This window comes from Dipodomys ordii, unplaced genomic scaffold (genome assembly GCF_000151885.1).
Source record: "Dipodomys ordii isolate 6190 unplaced genomic scaffold, Dord_2.0 Scaffold23, whole genome shotgun sequence".
Lineage (NCBI taxonomy): Eukaryota > Metazoa > Chordata > Mammalia > Rodentia > Heteromyidae > Dipodomys > Dipodomys ordii.
Window position 1 is genome coordinate 2507718 of NW_012267239.1, and position 17899 is coordinate 2525616.

Below are 17899 nucleotides of genomic sequence, written 5' to 3' on the forward strand. Positions count from 1 at the left end.
AAGCCACAGAAGCTCTCTGCTAGACTTCAGTGCATGGGCCTTAACTCTGGGCTGTGTGGAATCATGGGAAGGGACCAGATGGCTGCCTCTTTTGGGGGAAGGCTGTTCTGGTTCCTTACTCCCAGAGTGCACCTGTGCTTACTCCAAAGGTGATAGTTCCATTGCCCACCTGGAATTCTCGGACCCGGGAACCTGTCACAGACAATGTAGAAAAGTTTGCCATTGAGACAGAACTCATCTACAAGTATTCTCCTTTCCGCACTGAGGAGGAAGTGATGACTCAGTTCATGAAGATTCCTGGGAACAGCGGTAAGAAGGCTTTGAGCCTCTGCAGCCTTTAGAACCAGGATCTCTATGGCCACAAGTGGCCTGGGCCAGGGTTGGCTGGCAGAATAGAAGGATTTCTGTTCCCTAGGAACCCTGGTGATTATCTTTAATCTCAAACTCATGGACAATGGAGAGCCCGAACTAGACATAGTCTCAAATCCGAAAGATATCCAGATGGCAGAGACCTCCCCAGAGGGAACGTGAGTATGGCTGGGGAAGGGTGGCAAGCCTGAAATTCTCCCTGAAATCCTCCTCTGGATTTCTCTCTGTGGCTGCCCCAGAGCTATCGGAGCTGAGAGCTGCCTGCCTACTTGCCACAAAGCATCAGGGCTGTGTAGCAGGAGAGTAAGCAAAACACTAAACTAAGAGTAATGATTTAACAGAAGAAACTCTAGGGAAGGAGATTGCCCCCGTGTCTCTGGTAACGGCAATGCTAGGGCAGGTGAGCTGTCCCCGGGCCACCTGTGCTGGAGACATGACCAGGCCTAGTGCCCATGCTGAGGGAGCACTTTGCCTCAGGCCAGCAAGAGATGACAAAATGTGAGGTGGAGAGGAGGGGGGCCCTGTAGAGAGGCCTTGGTTGGACTCACTTGGGTTTGTTGTAGGACAAATGACATCGTTCCTTTCTGCCTCCAGGAAGCCAGAGAGGCGCTCTTTCCGTGCCTATGCTGCGGTGCTCTATATTGACCCACGAATGAGGATATTTATCCATGGACACAAGGTGCAGACCAAGAGGCTCTCCTGCTGCCTGTACAATCCTAGGTAGGGGCCTGCCTACCTTGATTTAGGCTGAGGACAGAGCCTGGCTACATTTTGAGAGTGATGCAGTGTGAGTGAGGGACTCCTACTGCTGTTTGTGTTTGGCCAGTCTATGATTTGCCAGAGTCACTGGGTCCTGAGGGAGAGGCAGGGGTGAAGGGTCAATTGTAGGAGTTGGCTGGCTGACCCTTTTGAGGTAGAAAGTGGCATAGTGAGCTCTTAGGGCAGTGCTACACAGGAAAGTAAAGGGCATGACTTACCAAGGGAGGCTTGTTTCTGATGTGAAATTAACAACACCCAGGTGAATAAAAAAGACACAGGAATATGATCTTTTTGATAAAATAAGCTCAGATTTGCTTCATCACAAAGGTTGTAGAAGGAAGCTGCTCAGGCTGGCCACTGGCTCCCCTGCTCCTCAGCCCTTAGATTGCTTTTTCCATTGTTCAGGATGTACAAGTACACATCAAGCCGTTTCAAGACCCGTGCAGAGCAGGAGGTGAAAAAAGCAGAGCACGTAGCTCGGATTGGTAATGCCACTCCCTATGTTGGGGCAGGGTTTGGGTGAGTGGGGTTCACGTGGGGAACCAGCCAGGGACAAAGCTGTTCAAAACCAGTTCCTCTGCAACTATTGCCTCATGTCCAACCCCTCAGCACTTGTCTCTCCAGACTCTACTCTCCTTCCTTCATCATTTATAGAGACTTAACCTAAAATAGTGTCAAGAAGAATCCTACACTGTCTCTTGTCCCAAATACTCGTATAATTAGTTTTTTTTGGCTCCAGGGCAGAAATCTCAAGGTGTATCCCCAGGGCTCCCAGCTGTCTTCTTAGCTGCTTGATAGAAGACTTCTTTAGCCTCCAGTTTATGCTGAAGGTTTAATTCGTATTGCCTGGAGTGTTTTTTGTGAAGTTTGAAAAGCACACTTCAAGTATCAATAGCATCTATCCCTTGAGCTCTCCATGATTCTCATTAATATTATTTTTTTAGTGATACTTGGGTTTGAACTCAGGGCCTTATGTTTGCTTGGCAGGCATTTTAAAACCCCTAGGCTTTAAAAAATTTTGTTTGCTTTAGCTATTTTTCAGGTAAGCTCTAGTGTTTTTTTTTTTTTTTGCCTCCAACCTTCTGCATAGCAGGGATCATATGTACAGGCCACCATAGGTATAGGCTTATTGATCAAGAGGGAAAGGGGCATGTTTTGTTAAGGTTTTGCCTTGGCTAGCCTTCAACCTTGATCCTCCCTATTTCTGCCTTCCCAGTAGCTGGATGACTGCAGGCATGAGTCATCCCTTGTGCCTCTGTGATCTTTTAAATGACAGATTTTCCTTTCTGAAGCAACTCTGCAGCTCAATCCTGGAGGCTTTTCCTTCATTACCCAGCAGCTGTTGTTTCTGTACACACTTCTTGTGTAGCAGTGACTGTTCTGTGAATCTAAAAGGAAGGACAACTTGGAACCTCTGAACTATTTTTTTTTGCAGTACTGGGGTTTGAACTGAAATTAGTAGGTAAATATTCTACCACTTAAGGCCCATACCCCTAGCCCTCGTGGCTCAGTGGTAGAGTGCTTGCCTTGCATGCATGAGGCCCTGGGTTCAATTCCTCAGTACCACATAAGCAGAAAAAAAAAAAAGCTGGAAGTGGCGCTGTGGCTCAAATGGTAGAGCACTAGCCTTGAGGTGAAGAGCTGAGGGACAGTGCCCAAGCCCAGAGTTCAGGCCCCATGACCAGATCCCCCCCCAAAAAAAAATTCTTTATGATGATTTCTTCTGGTTTTCAGCTGAAGAGAAGGCTCGGGAGGCAGAAAGCAAAGCTCGGACTTTAGAAGTACGACTGGGTGGAGATCTCACGCGGGACTCTAGGGTAAGGCCCCAGCCCTGTGTTATTCTCTAGTGTTTCTAGCACTAGGAGCCCGTGGCAAGCTAGCCTGCCTGGTCAAACAAAATAGATTACAGGTTTGTCTCTGGTGGCAGCCATTTTCTTCAGAAAGCAGGAAATATGTAGATGTGGTTTTGCATCCATATCAGTGAGATTTTTTAGATGTAATGCCGTAATACTGTATTGCCAGGTGATGTTGCGGCAGGTTCAGAACACCGCCATCACCCTGCGTAGAGAAGCTGATGTCAAGAAGAGGATTAAGGAGGCCAAACAACGGTGAGTTCTTGGACTTTCCTTTGGTCTTTTAAAGTTACATACCTTTTGTACTGATGGCCAGTTTGCCATTGTGACAGTAGGTTTACTTTGAGAAAATGATGAATATTGTGATCCCCAATGCTTGTCAAATCCCCTTTTAGAACAGAGGTCTAACCTTGAGCTCTCTCAGTCTTTGATTCTGTATGAGAAAGGACAGACCTGACACCTTGAACCACCAAGCCACGCTTGCTAGTTCTGAATCACCTCTGTCTCTGTTTCTGTCTGTCTGTCTCTTTCTCTCTCTGATTCTACAAAACACTCATTGTATAACATTTAAGGAATAAACTTTTAAAACTTATGCTTCTACCACCTGGTAATATCTTCTTTTAATCTTTTATGTTGCATATATATTCATAATTTATTCTGCCCTCATTGGCTACAAATGTGGAATACTGATATAAGTTGACTTTCTTGTTTAGAATGTGTTGCCTTGGGCCATGATAGTAGTTCTTTGTCCCTGGTCACAGCTCTCTGTGGAGCTGCCTGGGTTCTGAGGCATGAATTGCTCGTTTGCTTCTGGTTGGTCTCCTTGCCCTAGGTCTAGGTCTAGGTTTCAGGTTTCATTCCATTGCTCATGGATCTGCTTTTCTGTTCCAAGATTTTCTTGACACAGTCATGTGGTAGTATCATAGGTGTTTTTAAATTTTTGTCCTCAAAAATTAATTTACCAAGGCTAAGGGCATGGCTCGAGATAGAGCACCTGCCTAGCAAGTGTGAGGCCTTGGATTCAGACCCCAGTATTGCTCTCCAGAAAGTTGATTTATGAACTGAGGATGTGGTGGTGCATGCTAGCACTTAGGAAGCTTGAGGCAGGAGAATTGTGAGTTTGAGGCCAGCCTGGGCTACATAGCAAGGCTATGACTCAGAGAAGTCAATAAGAAGTCACTATAGATAATTAATTGGTGGAGAGTCAGAGAAGGAATGAAGATAACTTTGTGTTCTACCATGTAACTATCTTTGCAAAGATTTACAGCAGCTTCATACTAACCCATTAATAGTCCATTCCTATTTCATTGCCAAAAAAATGAAAAACTGTATAGTTTTAGTTACAGAAGGCTAGAGTCATTGCATAGTGCAGATTCTTAGCAAGTCTAATACATAACACATTGACTCTTGGAGATGCGTTCTTGTTTTTTTTGTTTGTTTTTTTTGGGGGGGTCCGGTCGTGGGGCCTGAACTCTGGGCCTGGGCGCTGTCTCTCAGCTCTTCAGCTCAAGACTAGCGCTCTACCACTTGAGCCACAGCGCCACTTCTGGCTTTTTTCTTTTTTGCTTATGTGGTGCTGAGGAATCAAACCCAGGGCCTCAGGCATGCAAGGCAAGCGCTCTACCACTGAGCCACCTTCCCAGCCCACGTTCTTGTTTTTTTGGTTTACTGTATCTAAAGTTTAAGCTTAACTATCTTTATCACCTTGGTGTTTGTGTTTTTGACCAGACTTCTGATTTTTTTTTCTTTCTTAGAGCACTCAAAGAACCTAAGGAATTAAATTTTGTTTTTGGTGTCAACATTGAACACCGAGACCTTGATGGTATGTTCATCTATAACTGTAGCCGCCTCATCAAAATGTATGAGAAAGTAGGCCCACAGCTGGAAGGGGGCATGTGAGTAAACTTCCTCCGGGGACCTTTCCAGCCCGATAGGGATGCAGGACTTTGGTTAGTGAGGTGACAGCTGTGTCTGCTTTCTCTGTGCAGGGCATGTGGTGGGGTTGTTGGTGTCGTTGATGTGCCCTACCTGGTCTTGGAGCCTACGCACAACAAGCAGGACTTTGCTGATGCCAAGGAGTACCGGCACCTGCTTCGGGCAATGGGGGAGCACCTAGCACAGTACTGGAAGGACATTGCCATTGGTAATGGGGTCAGGCCCCTGGGCTTCTGCCCTTTTTCTCTTTACCTGTAGCTTTAAGATGCTCTTGTAGCCTGAGAGGGTGAATTTCAGAAGAGGGTGAGATTGGCTCCTAATGTGACAGGTTTGTATCTACCTTACAGCCCAGCGTGGAATCATCAAGTTCTGGGATGATTTTGGCTATCTTTCTGCCAACTGGAACCAGCCCCCATCTAGTGAGTTGCGTTTCAAACGCCGGAGAGCTATGGAAATCCCAACCACTATCCAGTGTGGTGAGTTGAGTGGTTGGAACCCTCTTCTGACTTTTTTGCATAGTAGTCCACCTACCTCTCTGTCCATCACAGTGCTTGCCTTTATGATCTGATTTGGCTCCTACTAGGGATCTGATTGGCTGTGGACCTGTCTTATGGCTATGCCTCCTAGATGAGGCAGAAAGTCACCTAACCTTCCAGGCCTCTCCCACCACAGCTGGGCCAGGTGCAATGGATTTTATACCATTGAGTGGATGAGGCAGGCAGGAGAGAAGCTAGGGACATTAAGAACCCAGGATACTGGGCTGGGGATGTAGCTCAGTGGTGGAGCACTTGCCTAGAATACATAAAGACCCGAGCTTAATCCTAGCACCAAAGGAGTACAATATTAACTTTTCATTCTTGTTTTAATCACTGTCCCCCAAAACATATACTGCTTTATAAGGACAGAACAGAGTTGGAGCCAGAAGAAAGATCATTGTGTGAAAAGTCTGGAGCATCTTTGCTTGGGCTTGGCTGTGAGGAAGACTCCAGATATTGCTGTTGGGTGCTGTTGGAACATCTGTGGGTTTTTCTTTGTTGCAGATTTGTGTCTGAAGTGGAGAACCCTCCCCTACCAGATGAGTTCAGTGGAAAAAGATTACCCTGACACCTGGGTTTGTTCCATGAACCCTGATCCTGAGCAGGACCGGTGAGCCCTAATAGGGTTTGTAGGTACTTTCCAACTAATATACACATGCACACCCAGCCAATCATCCCTTTTCCATCCACTCTTGAGATAAGTAACTTGGTGTTTCTTAAGGTCATTGCTCATATCCTTGAATCTCTGTCTTGCTGTACATAATAAGCACACAGGAGGGAGGAAGGAGTATGTCCCGTAGTACATGCCAGTTCCATGCCCTGGAGCTCAGCTGGTTGCTCCTGTCTCTCCTTTGAGAGACATCAGAGTTGGCTGAGGAACAGGGCCCTGTCTGATATGATCTCCCTAATCTCTTCTTTCTCCAGGTGTGAGGCTTCTGAACAGAAGCAGAAGGTTCCTTTGGGAACATTGAAAAAGGACACAAAGACACAAGAAGAGAAGCAAAAGCAGCTGACAGAGAAAATTCGCCAGCAGCAGGAGAAGTTAGAGGCTCTTCAGGTGTGTAGATCATGGGCATTGGGCAGATGGCCATCCTGTGTTGTGTCTGCCTGGCAGTGGCTTTCAATGGCTCTATGTGCTCTCCATGGTGTGTGCTCAGCAAGGCTTTCCAACCTGGGCTTCTGGTCCAAACAGCCTGTTTTTTAAGTACACCTTGCTTATTTTTTCAAATAACAAACTGTTTTGTTTATGTGCTCCAAAGTGGTCCAGTTTATTTAGAGAGTATAACTCCAGAAAATACAGTCACTCTTAACTAAATATCGTTCTAATTTTTCATGTATCACATAGTATTTATTCACACATAGATAAATATATATGTACATGTATATATTTTTACTGTTTATCTTTCTTGATGAGTTTCTAGATATGAAATTCAAAAAAGTTTGCAGAACTTCCCAAAGTTAATTTCTGCATATGTAGAAGATAGGCAAAGATACCCATCTTGTAATTTTAATTTCATTTATTTATTTGTGTCAGTCCTGGGGCCTGGGCACTGTCCCTGATCTTCTTTTGTTTAAGGCTAGCACTGTACTTGAGCTCTACTTCCAGCTCTTTTGGTAGTGGGGAAAAGAGTCTCACAGATTTTTCTGCCCAGGCTGGCTTCAAACCACAATTGACAGATCTGTCTTCTGAGTAGCTAGGATTACAGGCATGAGCCACCAGCACCTGGCTTTTTTCTTTTTTGTCGGTCATGGGGCTTGAACTCTGTGCTTGGGCGCTGACCCTGCATTCTTCAGCTCAAGGTGAGTGCTTTATCACTTGAGCCACAGTGCCACTTCCTGGCTTTTTTTTACATTTTTAACATTGGACAATTTCTTTGTATGTACACTTGTATTTCTTTTAGAATTCTTAAATTTATTACATCAACATTTATTGTTTTCTATTTTCTTGAGCTATTTACTAGATTTTTTTAAAGATTTTTTTTTTCTATTGTGTCGATTACACAGAGCATTTTCCTTTCTGGCTTTAAGCAGTGCTCTAACTTATGTGTACTCTTATGTGTACCCTCCATCTGCTGAAACTCGTTTTTTGTGGCTTTGTCAGAAAAAGTTTTCCTCTTCCATTAGGCCTTTTCCCCCTTTTGTGGCTCATTTTAGAGAAGTTTGTCCATTGATACTTTCCCTGTCTCTCAGTTGCTGCATCAGTCTCATAGTATTGTGTAATTGCACATAGTCTAGACTTTATGTAGTTTTTGACTCCAGTAAGAGTAGGAGGTTTGTCAGGACTATGTTTTGGCTCAAGTTTTATTTGTCTATTTACTGTCTGGGGCACATAGTGAAGGTCCCAAAAGAGTTCAACTCTTTTTGGACTCAATGTACCAAGATGTACAAAGAGTTCAACTCTTTTTGGACTCAATGTACCAAGATGTACAACTTCATATGTTTTGCTTGCAGAAAACCACACCTATCCGCTCACAAGCTGACCTGAAGAAATTACCCCTAGAAGTGACTACCAGACCGTCCACTGAGGTAAAGCCCAGGACATGGTGGGGCTCTTCCTCTCTTGTTATGCTGGTATCAGTGTTCTTGCTCCTCATGGCCTCTTTTTAGGAACCTGCGCGGAGATCTCAGCGTCCTCGGTCGCCCCCATTACCTGCTGTGATCAAGAATGCCCCGAGCAGACCCCCTTCCCTGCAGACTGCCAGGTTAACCAACCAATCTCGAAAGGCTCCTGTCATCAGCAGCTCCCCAAAGCCTCCTGTTCTGACAGCCCGGGCAGAAGCCAGTACCTCCCGGCTGCTCAATTCAGCTGATCCACCCCGAAAGCCTCTGAGTGTTCCCATCAAGGCTGCATCCCGGCCTGCCCCTGTGGTGCAGCCATCGCCATCATCTCTACTGCCCAACGCCAAGAACCCTCGAGAGATCCCTCCCCCCAAAGCCATTAAGAATCCAGTGGTCAAGAAACCAGAGCCGCCAGTTAGACTCTCTGCGGTGAGATGCTTTGACTCCTCCAGGCCCCTAATTACTGCAGGTGTTATAGGAATAGAATCGTGCAGTGTCAAAACTACTAGAGGAGCTATAGGAAGGTCACCAAACCTAGCAGATTTTCTGCTGCCCTGAGGAGGGAGAAAGAACAAGAAAGCTAAAAGGACTTGCTCAGAGACATGGAGTAGGTTTGGTTCCCTATCCAGGGAGTTCTTCCTGCCTAAGCTTTGATGTGCCACAAATGGAGTCACTAGCACTGGCTTTTCATAGTGTGGGCAGAGGTTAGTGGCTTGGGGACAGTTGGCTTTGGTGGGCTGTAGTAGTTGTCAGCATGTGTCAGGGAGTATACAACTGGTTAGCCAGGCAGGCAATCAGGGAACAAACTCTGAGCAAAGTTCCTCCTGGTACAAGAGCCAGGATGTTGCTTACCTGTGTACTGAGTAGAGTCATGTAGGGACAGGGTGCAGTCCCCTCTGGGAATAGCCCCCTTTAGCCACACAGAATCTTCCTGTGCCTTTACACCTCGCAATCCCTCATGTTCCCACTCTTCTCTTACACTAGGCTAATCGGAAGCGGAGTCTTGTGATCTCTGATGAGGAAGATACTGAGGAAGAAGCTGAGAAGAGGAAGGAGAGGTGCAAACGGGGCAAGTTTGCTGTGAAGGAGGAAAAGAAGGAATCGAATGAGGTGGGTAACTGAGATGAGGTTCTCAAAGCCTCCCTCTCTGTGGCCTGTGTGCTGGCTGTGCTGGCTCCCATTGTGTTGATGATCTGAGCCTTCCACAAACTACAAATGCAGTGTCAGGAAAGACACTGAGAGTGAGAGTGGCTCTAATGACAGGCCCAGAGCTCAACTGGTGACCTGGTGGGGTCCAGAGAGATCACTTTTTTTTTTTTCCCAGACCTGGGGCTTGAACTCAGGGCCTGGGTACTGTCCCTGAGCTTCTTTGGCTCAAGGCTAACACTCTACCACTTGAGTCACAGCACCACTTCCAGCTTTTTCTATTTATGTGGTACTGAGGAATTGAACCCAGGGCTTCATGCATGCTAGGCAAGCACTCTACCACTGAGCCACCTTCCCAGCCCCCAGGGATCACTTTTTCCCCATGTCTGTGATATGCCTCATGCCTTAATTTTTTTTATTATTATAATAAAGGTGATGTACAGAGGGGATTACCACATTTATTTATTTTGGGGTCCGGTCGTGGGGTCTAAACTCTGGGTCTGGGCGCTGTCCCTCAGCTCTTCAGCTCAAGGCTAGTGCTCTACCACTTGAGCCACAGCACCACTTCTGGCTTTTTTTTCTTTTTGCTTATGTGGTGCTGAGGAACCGAACCCAGGGCCTCATGCATGCAAGGCAAGCGCTCTACCACTGAACCACCTTCCCAGCCCTACCACATTTAATTTAAAGATGACATGTCCTAGCACTATGATTTTAGAGAGTGAAACTGCAGCTCCAAAAGACACACCGATGACTGTGGGTGGCCAGTAATACAGAAGTCTTTTTTGCAGGTCACTGGAGATGCCTCCTTGCAGCAATCAGACAGTGCTGGGGAAGAGGACCAAGCTGAACTCAAAAATGCTCAGAAAGGTGAGCTTGGAGAGGCCCCCACAGCCTTCAATAGCAGTGAAGTAGATCTTTCACTAGTAGCAGTTTGCTGCAGAAGGCTTAGAGGTCTTGCTTAGGCTTGGGCCTGATGCAGCAAGTGATTTCAGTCTAATCCCAAGCAGAATTCCAAAGTTAATATCCCCTGTGCAGGGTTTTGTTGTTGTTGTTGTTTTGCTTGTGGTACTGGAGATTAAACCCAGGGCCTTGCTCTATCAATGAACCATCCATGTTCTCAACCCCACTGTATGATCTTTTTGTGTGCATGTGCGCGCACACATGCTCTCATGAATACTATGCATGTGTAGTATTGTTTTGAGATAGTCTTCCTATATAGTCAGGCTTGCTTTGAACTTGCTGTTGTTGAACTTGTGATCCTTTTGCCCAGCCTTCTGAGTGCTGAGCCTGGCTTTTTTTTTAAAAACACTTAATCCTTTGGTGTTCACTCATCCTCTTGCTTCCCAGCAGCCTCGTGTCAGGTGAAGGATGGTGGACTGGGTCCCTGGGGCAGTAAGGCAAACATCTGGGGCTCTGTGCTCCAACGCCCCCACCTGGCTAAATGGAGACAGTAATCTAGTTCTCTGATTTCTTGTTTCTGAATTCTCAGATAAAGGGCTGCACGTAGAGGTTCGTGTGAATAAGGAGTGGTACACTGGCCGTGTGACAGCTGTTGAATTGGGCAAGAATGTGGTACGGTGGAAGGTGAAGTTTGACTACGTGCCTACAGACACAACGCCAAGAGACCGCTGGTAATGCCCCTTTCTGGGAGGCCAGGAACAGGTCAGCGAGGACAAAGGGAGGAGGCAGCATTTAGCGTCCCAAGATGTCCTGACACAAGCTCTGTGCCCCATAGGGTGGAGAAAGGCAGTGAAGATGTGCGGCTGATGAAGCCACCTTCTCCAGAGTATCAAAGCCCTGACACACAGCAAGAATGTGGAGAAGAAGAGGAGGCTGTGTTGGTCCAGCAGCCTGTGGCTTTGGTGGAGCCCTCTACCTCTGACTGTGCCCGCATAGAGCCAGATACCACTGCCCCAAACACCAGCCATGAGACCATTGACTTGCTGGTCCAGATTCTCCGGTTTGTGTCTTTGGCTTTCTTCTCTGGGCTGACAGTAACACTCCACACCACACTATTCCAAGTTCTCATTCTCACCTTCTTTCTTGCTTAGGAATTGCTTACGGTATTTTCTGCCTCCGAGTTTTCCCATCTCCAAGAAGGAGCTGAGTGTTATGAATTCACATGAGCTAATATCTTTTCCTCTGGTGAGTCTGGCCCGCCTTTGGTATTACATCCCCATTCCCTGTTTGTGCTTGTGATTGCTCCTGAGATTGATTGCTACCTTTCAACTTTGCACTCCACCTCAGCTTGCTTATTTGTGTGTGTGTGTGTGTGTGTGTACTGGAGCTTGAACTCAGGGCCTGGGTGCTGTGTGTGTGTGTGTGTGTGTGTGTACTGGAGCTTGAACTCAGGGCCTGGGTGCTGTGTGTGTGTGTGTGTGTGTGTGCGTGTATGTGTGTGTGTGTGTGTACTGGAGCTTGAACTCAGGGCCTGGGTGCTGTGTGTGTGTGTGTGTGTGTGTGTGTGTGTGTGTGTGTGTGTGTGTGTGTGTGTGTGTGTGTGTGTGTGTGTGTGTGTGTGTGTACTAGAGCTTGAACTCAGGGCCTGGGTGCTGTCCTTGGCTTCCCTTTCTTCTGCTCAGAAAAAGAAGGAAGAGACTGTGTTGTGGAGAAAATGTAGTTTTGATACTCACCATAGAGGCTAGATGTTGAGCATTCCTTGTAGTCAGAGACATGGTTTAACATTTTAGTCAAGTACATGCCTTTTTTATTCTAGTTTATTCTAGTACAAGTAAACCTGTCCCAGGTAACAGAAAAGTGTAAAACTTGGCGCTGAGTGTAGGTAGGCTGACACTGTAGCATATGATGAGCACCAGGGCTCAGGTGGCCCAGCAAATGTTGATGTGTCACTTCCTCCAATCCTTTCTTGGACACTTAAGCTGCATTAGAGACATGCTGAACACAGTGAGTGGAGGGCAGTGGCTAGAGCTATGGCAGCCAGGGAGGGAGGGCGAAGGAACAAGGTTCTGCTAAGTGCTTCATTTGTGTAAGCAAGGGGGGGCGGGGCGGCTATCTGAGGTGAAGACTCCAGTGGCAAAGGCTCAGGTGGGGGCGGGGGAAGGATGGCAATAGGGTTAGGGTAGCAGTTTTAAGTTAAGCATTTAGGAGAGAAGAGGCTGGAGAGTAGGAAGTGGTGCATTTTAGGTGTCTACTGTAAGCGTGCTGGCCTAACCTCTGTGCAGGGAATGGATGGAGGGCCAGCAAAAGTTTGAGCTGCAGGAGCCATCCAGTGTGCACCATGTCCAGGGCAGGGGCCTACAGCTTTTTAATAGGCCAGTTAGCAAGTACAGCTTTTCAACCATCTAGTCTCTATGGCAACTACTCATCTCTGCCACTGTAACATGAAAGTTGATTTGGTCCAGGGGCTATAGTCTGCTGCCCAGCCTCTGCAGTGGATAGGATTGATGGATGCTGAGATAGAGGCAGAGAGGCTAATTGTAAAAGGTCAGAGGTGAGAGGATGGGAATGGAAGCCAGGATTATGGGAATGGGCCAGAGGGTGGAAGGACTGAGTGTCAGAGGTTATTGACAAACTCTTGTCATTCAGTGACATGTGACAGTAAAAGCAGATTTTTAGGCTTGTGTGCAATTAGAGGTTATTTTAACAGAGAAAACAGGGCAAGGGTAAGCTGAGGTCTGTGCTGCACCTGTTTCTGGTGATGTGCGAAAGGCCAGCAGAGATGGGAAGCTAGGAGCTTGTGTCATCCTCCTGAGTGGGACATTCCTATGATAAGATTTTCTAGGGAAGGGAAGAGGATGAGAATAGAAATTGGATCAGTTTATCCTGAATGTAGATCCTCACGTGGAAGCCAAGTTCTTGATAATAGTTTGCAAGAGAGAAAACATGGGCTTTATTTAACTTTTCTATTTTCAACAGTGAAATAAGATAGTAGTTGAAGAACCTTAGGCTCAGAGAGAGAAGTGAAGAAGTCTGTGGGTTAGAGAGAACCCAGATTGGAATTCAGGCACTACTTCACACAAATCTGATTCTTACCACAATGCGGTCTTGCTGTCACAATGAATGAATGAATGAATGAGAGGGCAGAGTGCTTGAGGAGCCCATGACAGAGCCCATGACAGTTTCTTCACAGAAAACTCCAGGCTTTGGCTTTTGCCCTTGTTTAGCCTGTGGGTGCTCTGGGCAGATCCCAGGACAGCAAACAGTTGATAGGACAGCTGGGTCTAGCTGGCATCTTCTTGTCGGTCACATTTGTTGCTTTTGTCTTAAAGTTGTTACCAAACCCAATGCAAAGCCTGGGGACAGCAGGAAGTCTGCAGTGAGCCTTGACTGCTCAGCCCAAAACAAAGTCAAAGTGGGTCTGTGCCGAAAAATAGCTAGCTTATTTTACAAAAAGAAGTATAATTCCAGCATGCATCACTGAACTTCTTCTAGTTGTTGTGATGTCTAAAACCACTCTCTTAAATTGTGGGGTGGAAGGGGGCTTGAGGAAGGGCCAGGGACTTGAGTCTGCTAAATTCATATGTCCTTATCAGTCTGCGAATGCTGGTTCTTTTTCCTGTTATGCTAGACCATGGGCCCTGCAAATACATTATCATTTTTTAAAAAATTGAATGTAGGCTTCCAGCCAGGCTCAGATTATAGTGCACTGCATGGGCTGCCAGGAGAAGCATGGCGGTTTTGAGCTGACTCTGGGCAGTAGCAGTGCAGCTCTCAAGGTGGCAGCGGTGCTCACCCTTGGGCTTCCAAGGACTCCTAAGTACTTAGAAATGATGGAGTTAGATATGGGAGATGTCACTCAAGTTTATATTGCACTCTTGGTTTTCCTGGACTTCATGGAGAGTCAAGGTTGGCATGAAGTAAATTGAGAGTACCAGAACTACAGCTCATGGGTCTCACTGGTCCAGATAGAGAAGGGGAATGGTTATAGACTATGGTGTTTACTCCCGTCTCAGCTGCTCTCAGCCATGACAGGATTAGGGAAATCCTGCAGGCATCTCAAAAACTGCAGAGGCGATCCAGATCAGATGTCCTTTATCTTGGCCACAGTGGAGTCTGATTCTGTTATAAACATACTGATGTGTTTATACTGCCAGACCCTCAGATCGTAGATGCCTTGTATTCACAAAAGATTGGATCTGTATTGTCAAATAGAGGTTGCTGTGGGGATTTCTTACTGCATTTGTATGCACATTATGGCATGTGCAGAGAGTTGAGGCCGTAATATGTTACCACTCTCCTAGCTGTCACTTTGAGCTCATGGTTGAAGCCACTTCCTCACTTCTTTCCCTTCCTCAGTCCTTTTGTGCCTTCTGGTCATTCCAGCCAGCTTGGCATGGCAATTCACATGGCCTTAGACAGCTGAAGGGTCGACTGCTCTGATTTCATTCCCTGTAGAAAGGATTTTGAAGGAGTCTTCCAGTTTGGTTCTTTTCCTGTTGCATTTTCCTCTTTGATTAACCTCAAATCAGAACTGAAAATAGGCTCCTCCAGACTGAAAATTTACACATGTGTACTAGTTAGGACCTCTGGTTACTATCTACCGGAATAGTAGGCCTTCCATTACACCATCCTTATATCATAGTTACAATACTGTATGAGACAAGAGTATAAGAGAGTGTCAGCCCTAAAAATGTCTTTATTGGCCCGGGAATGTGGCTCAGTGGTAAGAGTGCTTGCCTGGCAGGCATGAAGCCCTGGGTTCGATTCCTCAGTACCACGTACAGAAAAAGCCAGAGGTGGCGCTGTGGCTCAAGTGGTAGAGTGCTAGCCTTGAGCACAAAAGTCCAGGGACGGTGACCAGGCCCTGAGTTCAAGTCCCAGGACCAGAACAAAAACAAAACAAAAACCAGATCCAGGAGGTCTAAAAATGTCTTTATTACCTAGATTCAATGGTTCCATTTTTCTTAATCCCCCAATTAACAAAAAAATATAATCTACCTCAATGTAAAAACAAAACATACCTATTGCTGCCTTCAGGAAATTGTACACTTCGAGTGGCAGCCCTGTAAGATCGGTGCTGAGGTCTCTACCCTGGATCCTGGAAAACTGCTTGCCTCTGTACTAAGATGGTTTCAGTGCAAGCTCCCACTTACAAGAGCCCTGTGAACTCATGTGTCCTTCCCCTGGCTTCCTTCCACAGAAAGAATACTTCAAGCAGTACGAAGCGGGACTCCAGAATCTGTGCAATTCCTATCAAAGCCGTGCTGACTCCCGAGCCAAGGCCTCTGAGGAGAATTTGCGTACCTCTGAGAGGAAGCTCCGTGAGACAGAGGAGAAACTGCAGAAGTTGAGGACCAACATTGTGGCTTTGCTGCAGAAGGTCCAGGAGGTGAGCCAGGCAGCCCTTCCATTGCAGCTAGACCATATGGTCTCTCAGGCAGGGGACCTGGCACCTACCACCACCATCTCACAGGACTCTGTCTACCCATAAGAATCTCTGCTTCCAACCCTGGCTGCACAGCATCCTGACCAGAGGGTTTGAGGTGGGCCTTCCCCACCAGAGCCACCGAACCCGTCTCTGTCCCTTGTTTGGACACTCCCATGTACAGCCTGATTTGAGCACCTTCCAAGCCATAAAGTTCTTGCTTTTCCAGATGATGTCCCGGGTAGAATTGCGAGTCCGGAAGTGGGAAGGGCCCTTTAGGGTACTCTAGGCAGTGAACATGGGGTGTCTATTCTGTGCCTGTTCTGGGGCCCTGGGAAAGGAAGACAAGGCACTGAACACGGGGTGTCTATTCTGTGCCTGTTCTGGGGCCCTGGGAGAGGTAGACAGGGCAGATGAAGTCCCAGCTCTCATCATCTCGTCGTGTAGTGGGGGAGTCAGTTAGTAATGGTGGTGGTGGACCAAATGCCAGGGCTGGCTGCTTGACCAGGGTTGTTTGGGTGGCATCTGAGGAGATACTTGAGCTGAGACTGGAAGCTGACCGTCACAAGAGTGGGACCTGCGTACTCTAGGCAGAGGAAAATCAGCAGGATTTGGCCTGAGTGGGGAGTAGTGGGCAGGAGGACAGGCTGGTATTAAAGTGGGATTTGATCCTGAGAACAGCAGGTCACTAGTAGCATGTGAGGTGGTCTACTTTTAAGACACTCAAATTGGAGGCATGCAGTTTAGAACCAGGGAATCTGGTAATAAACTTCCCACATTGTGAGGGCTAGAAATAGTAGTGACCTATACATTGGATAGTAACAGAAGGAAGACATCTAGTATCTGAGGGAAATAAATGGGAGGTTGGTGGTAGAGGTAGGTAAGGCAAGAGAATGAAGCCTGGATAGGGATTATGCCAACACCTCATCTGTAATCCTACTCAGGAGGCTGACGTCTGAGGGTCCTAGTTCAAAGTCAGCAGGAAAGTCTTATGAAACTCAATTGACCAGCAAAAAGCTAGAAGTGGCTTAAGTGGTAGGTAGAGCATTAGCCTTGAACTAAAATGTTCAGGAACAGTGCCCACGCCCTGAGTTCAAGCCCTAGAATTGTCCCCTTCCGCTCCCCATCCCCCAAGAAAAAGACAGGAAGACCAGGCATGGTGGTTCTTGTCTGAAATCCCAGTGTAAAATGAGAGGATTATGGATGTGGTGGTATATACCTCCTATCCCAGTCAGAATAGGCTGGAGGCCATCGCCAAGCAAAAACGCAAAACCCATTCTGACAAATGAGTAATGTACTGAAGGGCCTGGGAGTAAAACTCAAGTTAGCCCCAAGTTCAAACCCTGATATCCAAAAAAAAAAAAAAAAGGTTCGACAGCTAAAGTGAAGAGAATGAGAGGGAACCCTGGCCTCCGCTCCAGGAACCACTCACTTTGCAGCCCCAGCTAACCCCTCCACCATGCTCTGTTCCAGGACATAGACATCAACACAGATGATGAGCTGGATGCCTACATCGAAGACCTCATCACCAAGGGGGACTGAGAGGCCGGGAGCCAGAGATCCACTTCCCACTCCCTGCCCTTCAATACAGCAGCTTCCTGGGAAGGAGGGTGCCTTCATGAGCTGCTGGACTGATACTTGTTTTGACTCATAGGACATGTGTGCTTTTGGAGGAAAAGACTCTTGAATCTTCCTCCCTGTTTATAAATATTTATTTTTTAAAGAGACGATGCTGCGCCTGCTGTGAGACCATACATTTTGTGCCTGACTCTCAGGTACAGGATGGAAAACCTTCCCATTTTTGCCACACTGGGTGACTGAGCCTGAGCCACTTCAGCTTCTGGCTCCTCACAGTAGTGGTGAGGGTAGTGCCAGGGATGGCAGAGGTTTCTCTCCTAGGGGATAGAAAGTGGAATCCGGGGGCCGCAGGTGGGCAAGAGTCCTCCAGAGCTGTGTGATCCCAGGAAGCCCCTTTTTCGGGGACCCAACAAGGCTGTGGTCAGAGCAGGCTCAGCATCTGAAGGGATTCTCCCTCATAGCTCCTCTGTCTTTTGTCTGGGGTCCTCAAGTCTGCAATTAACCCACGTGGTTGTGGCATTGTCATTTGGGGAAGAAAGCTCTGTTCAGCCTCCCTGTGTACCACCTAAGTTTTCTCTGGGGGAGCAGTTCCTCAGCCACGGACCACCAGGTTTCCAGTCTTGGTAGTTCACATCAAGGTTGAGGAGCAGATACTCTGATGGGTCAGCCCTCTGGCCTGAGTAGCACTCCAGGTGTTGAGTCCAAAGGATTGATTCCTCAGGGAAGGTGCAGGAGTGTGAAGGCGGTCTCTCAAGGAAGAGGCCTCCGTCCATGGCTGCCTCAGTGGTACTGGTTCCTGCTGCTTTTCTACTATCTCTTGTGCCCCATGGAACACAAAA

The 17899-nt window shown here is 47.1% G+C and overlaps 1 protein-coding gene across 1 annotated transcript in view; it reads left to right on the forward strand.

The window, feature by feature from the left end:
* The window catches only part of Morc2 (MORC family CW-type zinc finger 2), a 38856-nt gene extending 21503 nt beyond the window's left edge, over positions 1–17353 (forward strand). Inside the window, exons 7-26 of the mRNA XM_013014442.1 lie at positions 150–309; positions 416–527; positions 964–1089; positions 1534–1613; positions 2863–2945; positions 3151–3236; positions 4736–4876; positions 4970–5124; positions 5264–5392; positions 5957–6062; positions 6377–6509; positions 7904–7978; positions 8060–8440; positions 8996–9121; positions 9946–10024; positions 10647–10788; positions 10893–11117; positions 11209–11302; positions 15258–15446; positions 16956–17353. Of these exons, the coding sequence (XP_012869896.1) occupies positions 150–309; positions 416–527; positions 964–1089; positions 1534–1613; positions 2863–2945; positions 3151–3236; positions 4736–4876; positions 4970–5124; positions 5264–5392; positions 5957–6062; positions 6377–6509; positions 7904–7978; positions 8060–8440; positions 8996–9121; positions 9946–10024; positions 10647–10788; positions 10893–11117; positions 11209–11302; positions 15258–15446; positions 16956–17024 (2691 nt within the window). The 3' untranslated portion in view covers positions 17025–17353. The remainder of the gene's footprint in view (positions 1–149; positions 310–415; positions 528–963; positions 1090–1533; positions 1614–2862; positions 2946–3150; positions 3237–4735; positions 4877–4969; positions 5125–5263; positions 5393–5956; positions 6063–6376; positions 6510–7903; positions 7979–8059; positions 8441–8995; positions 9122–9945; positions 10025–10646; positions 10789–10892; positions 11118–11208; positions 11303–15257; positions 15447–16955) is intronic.
* Positions 17354–17899: the final 546 nt, after the last annotated feature.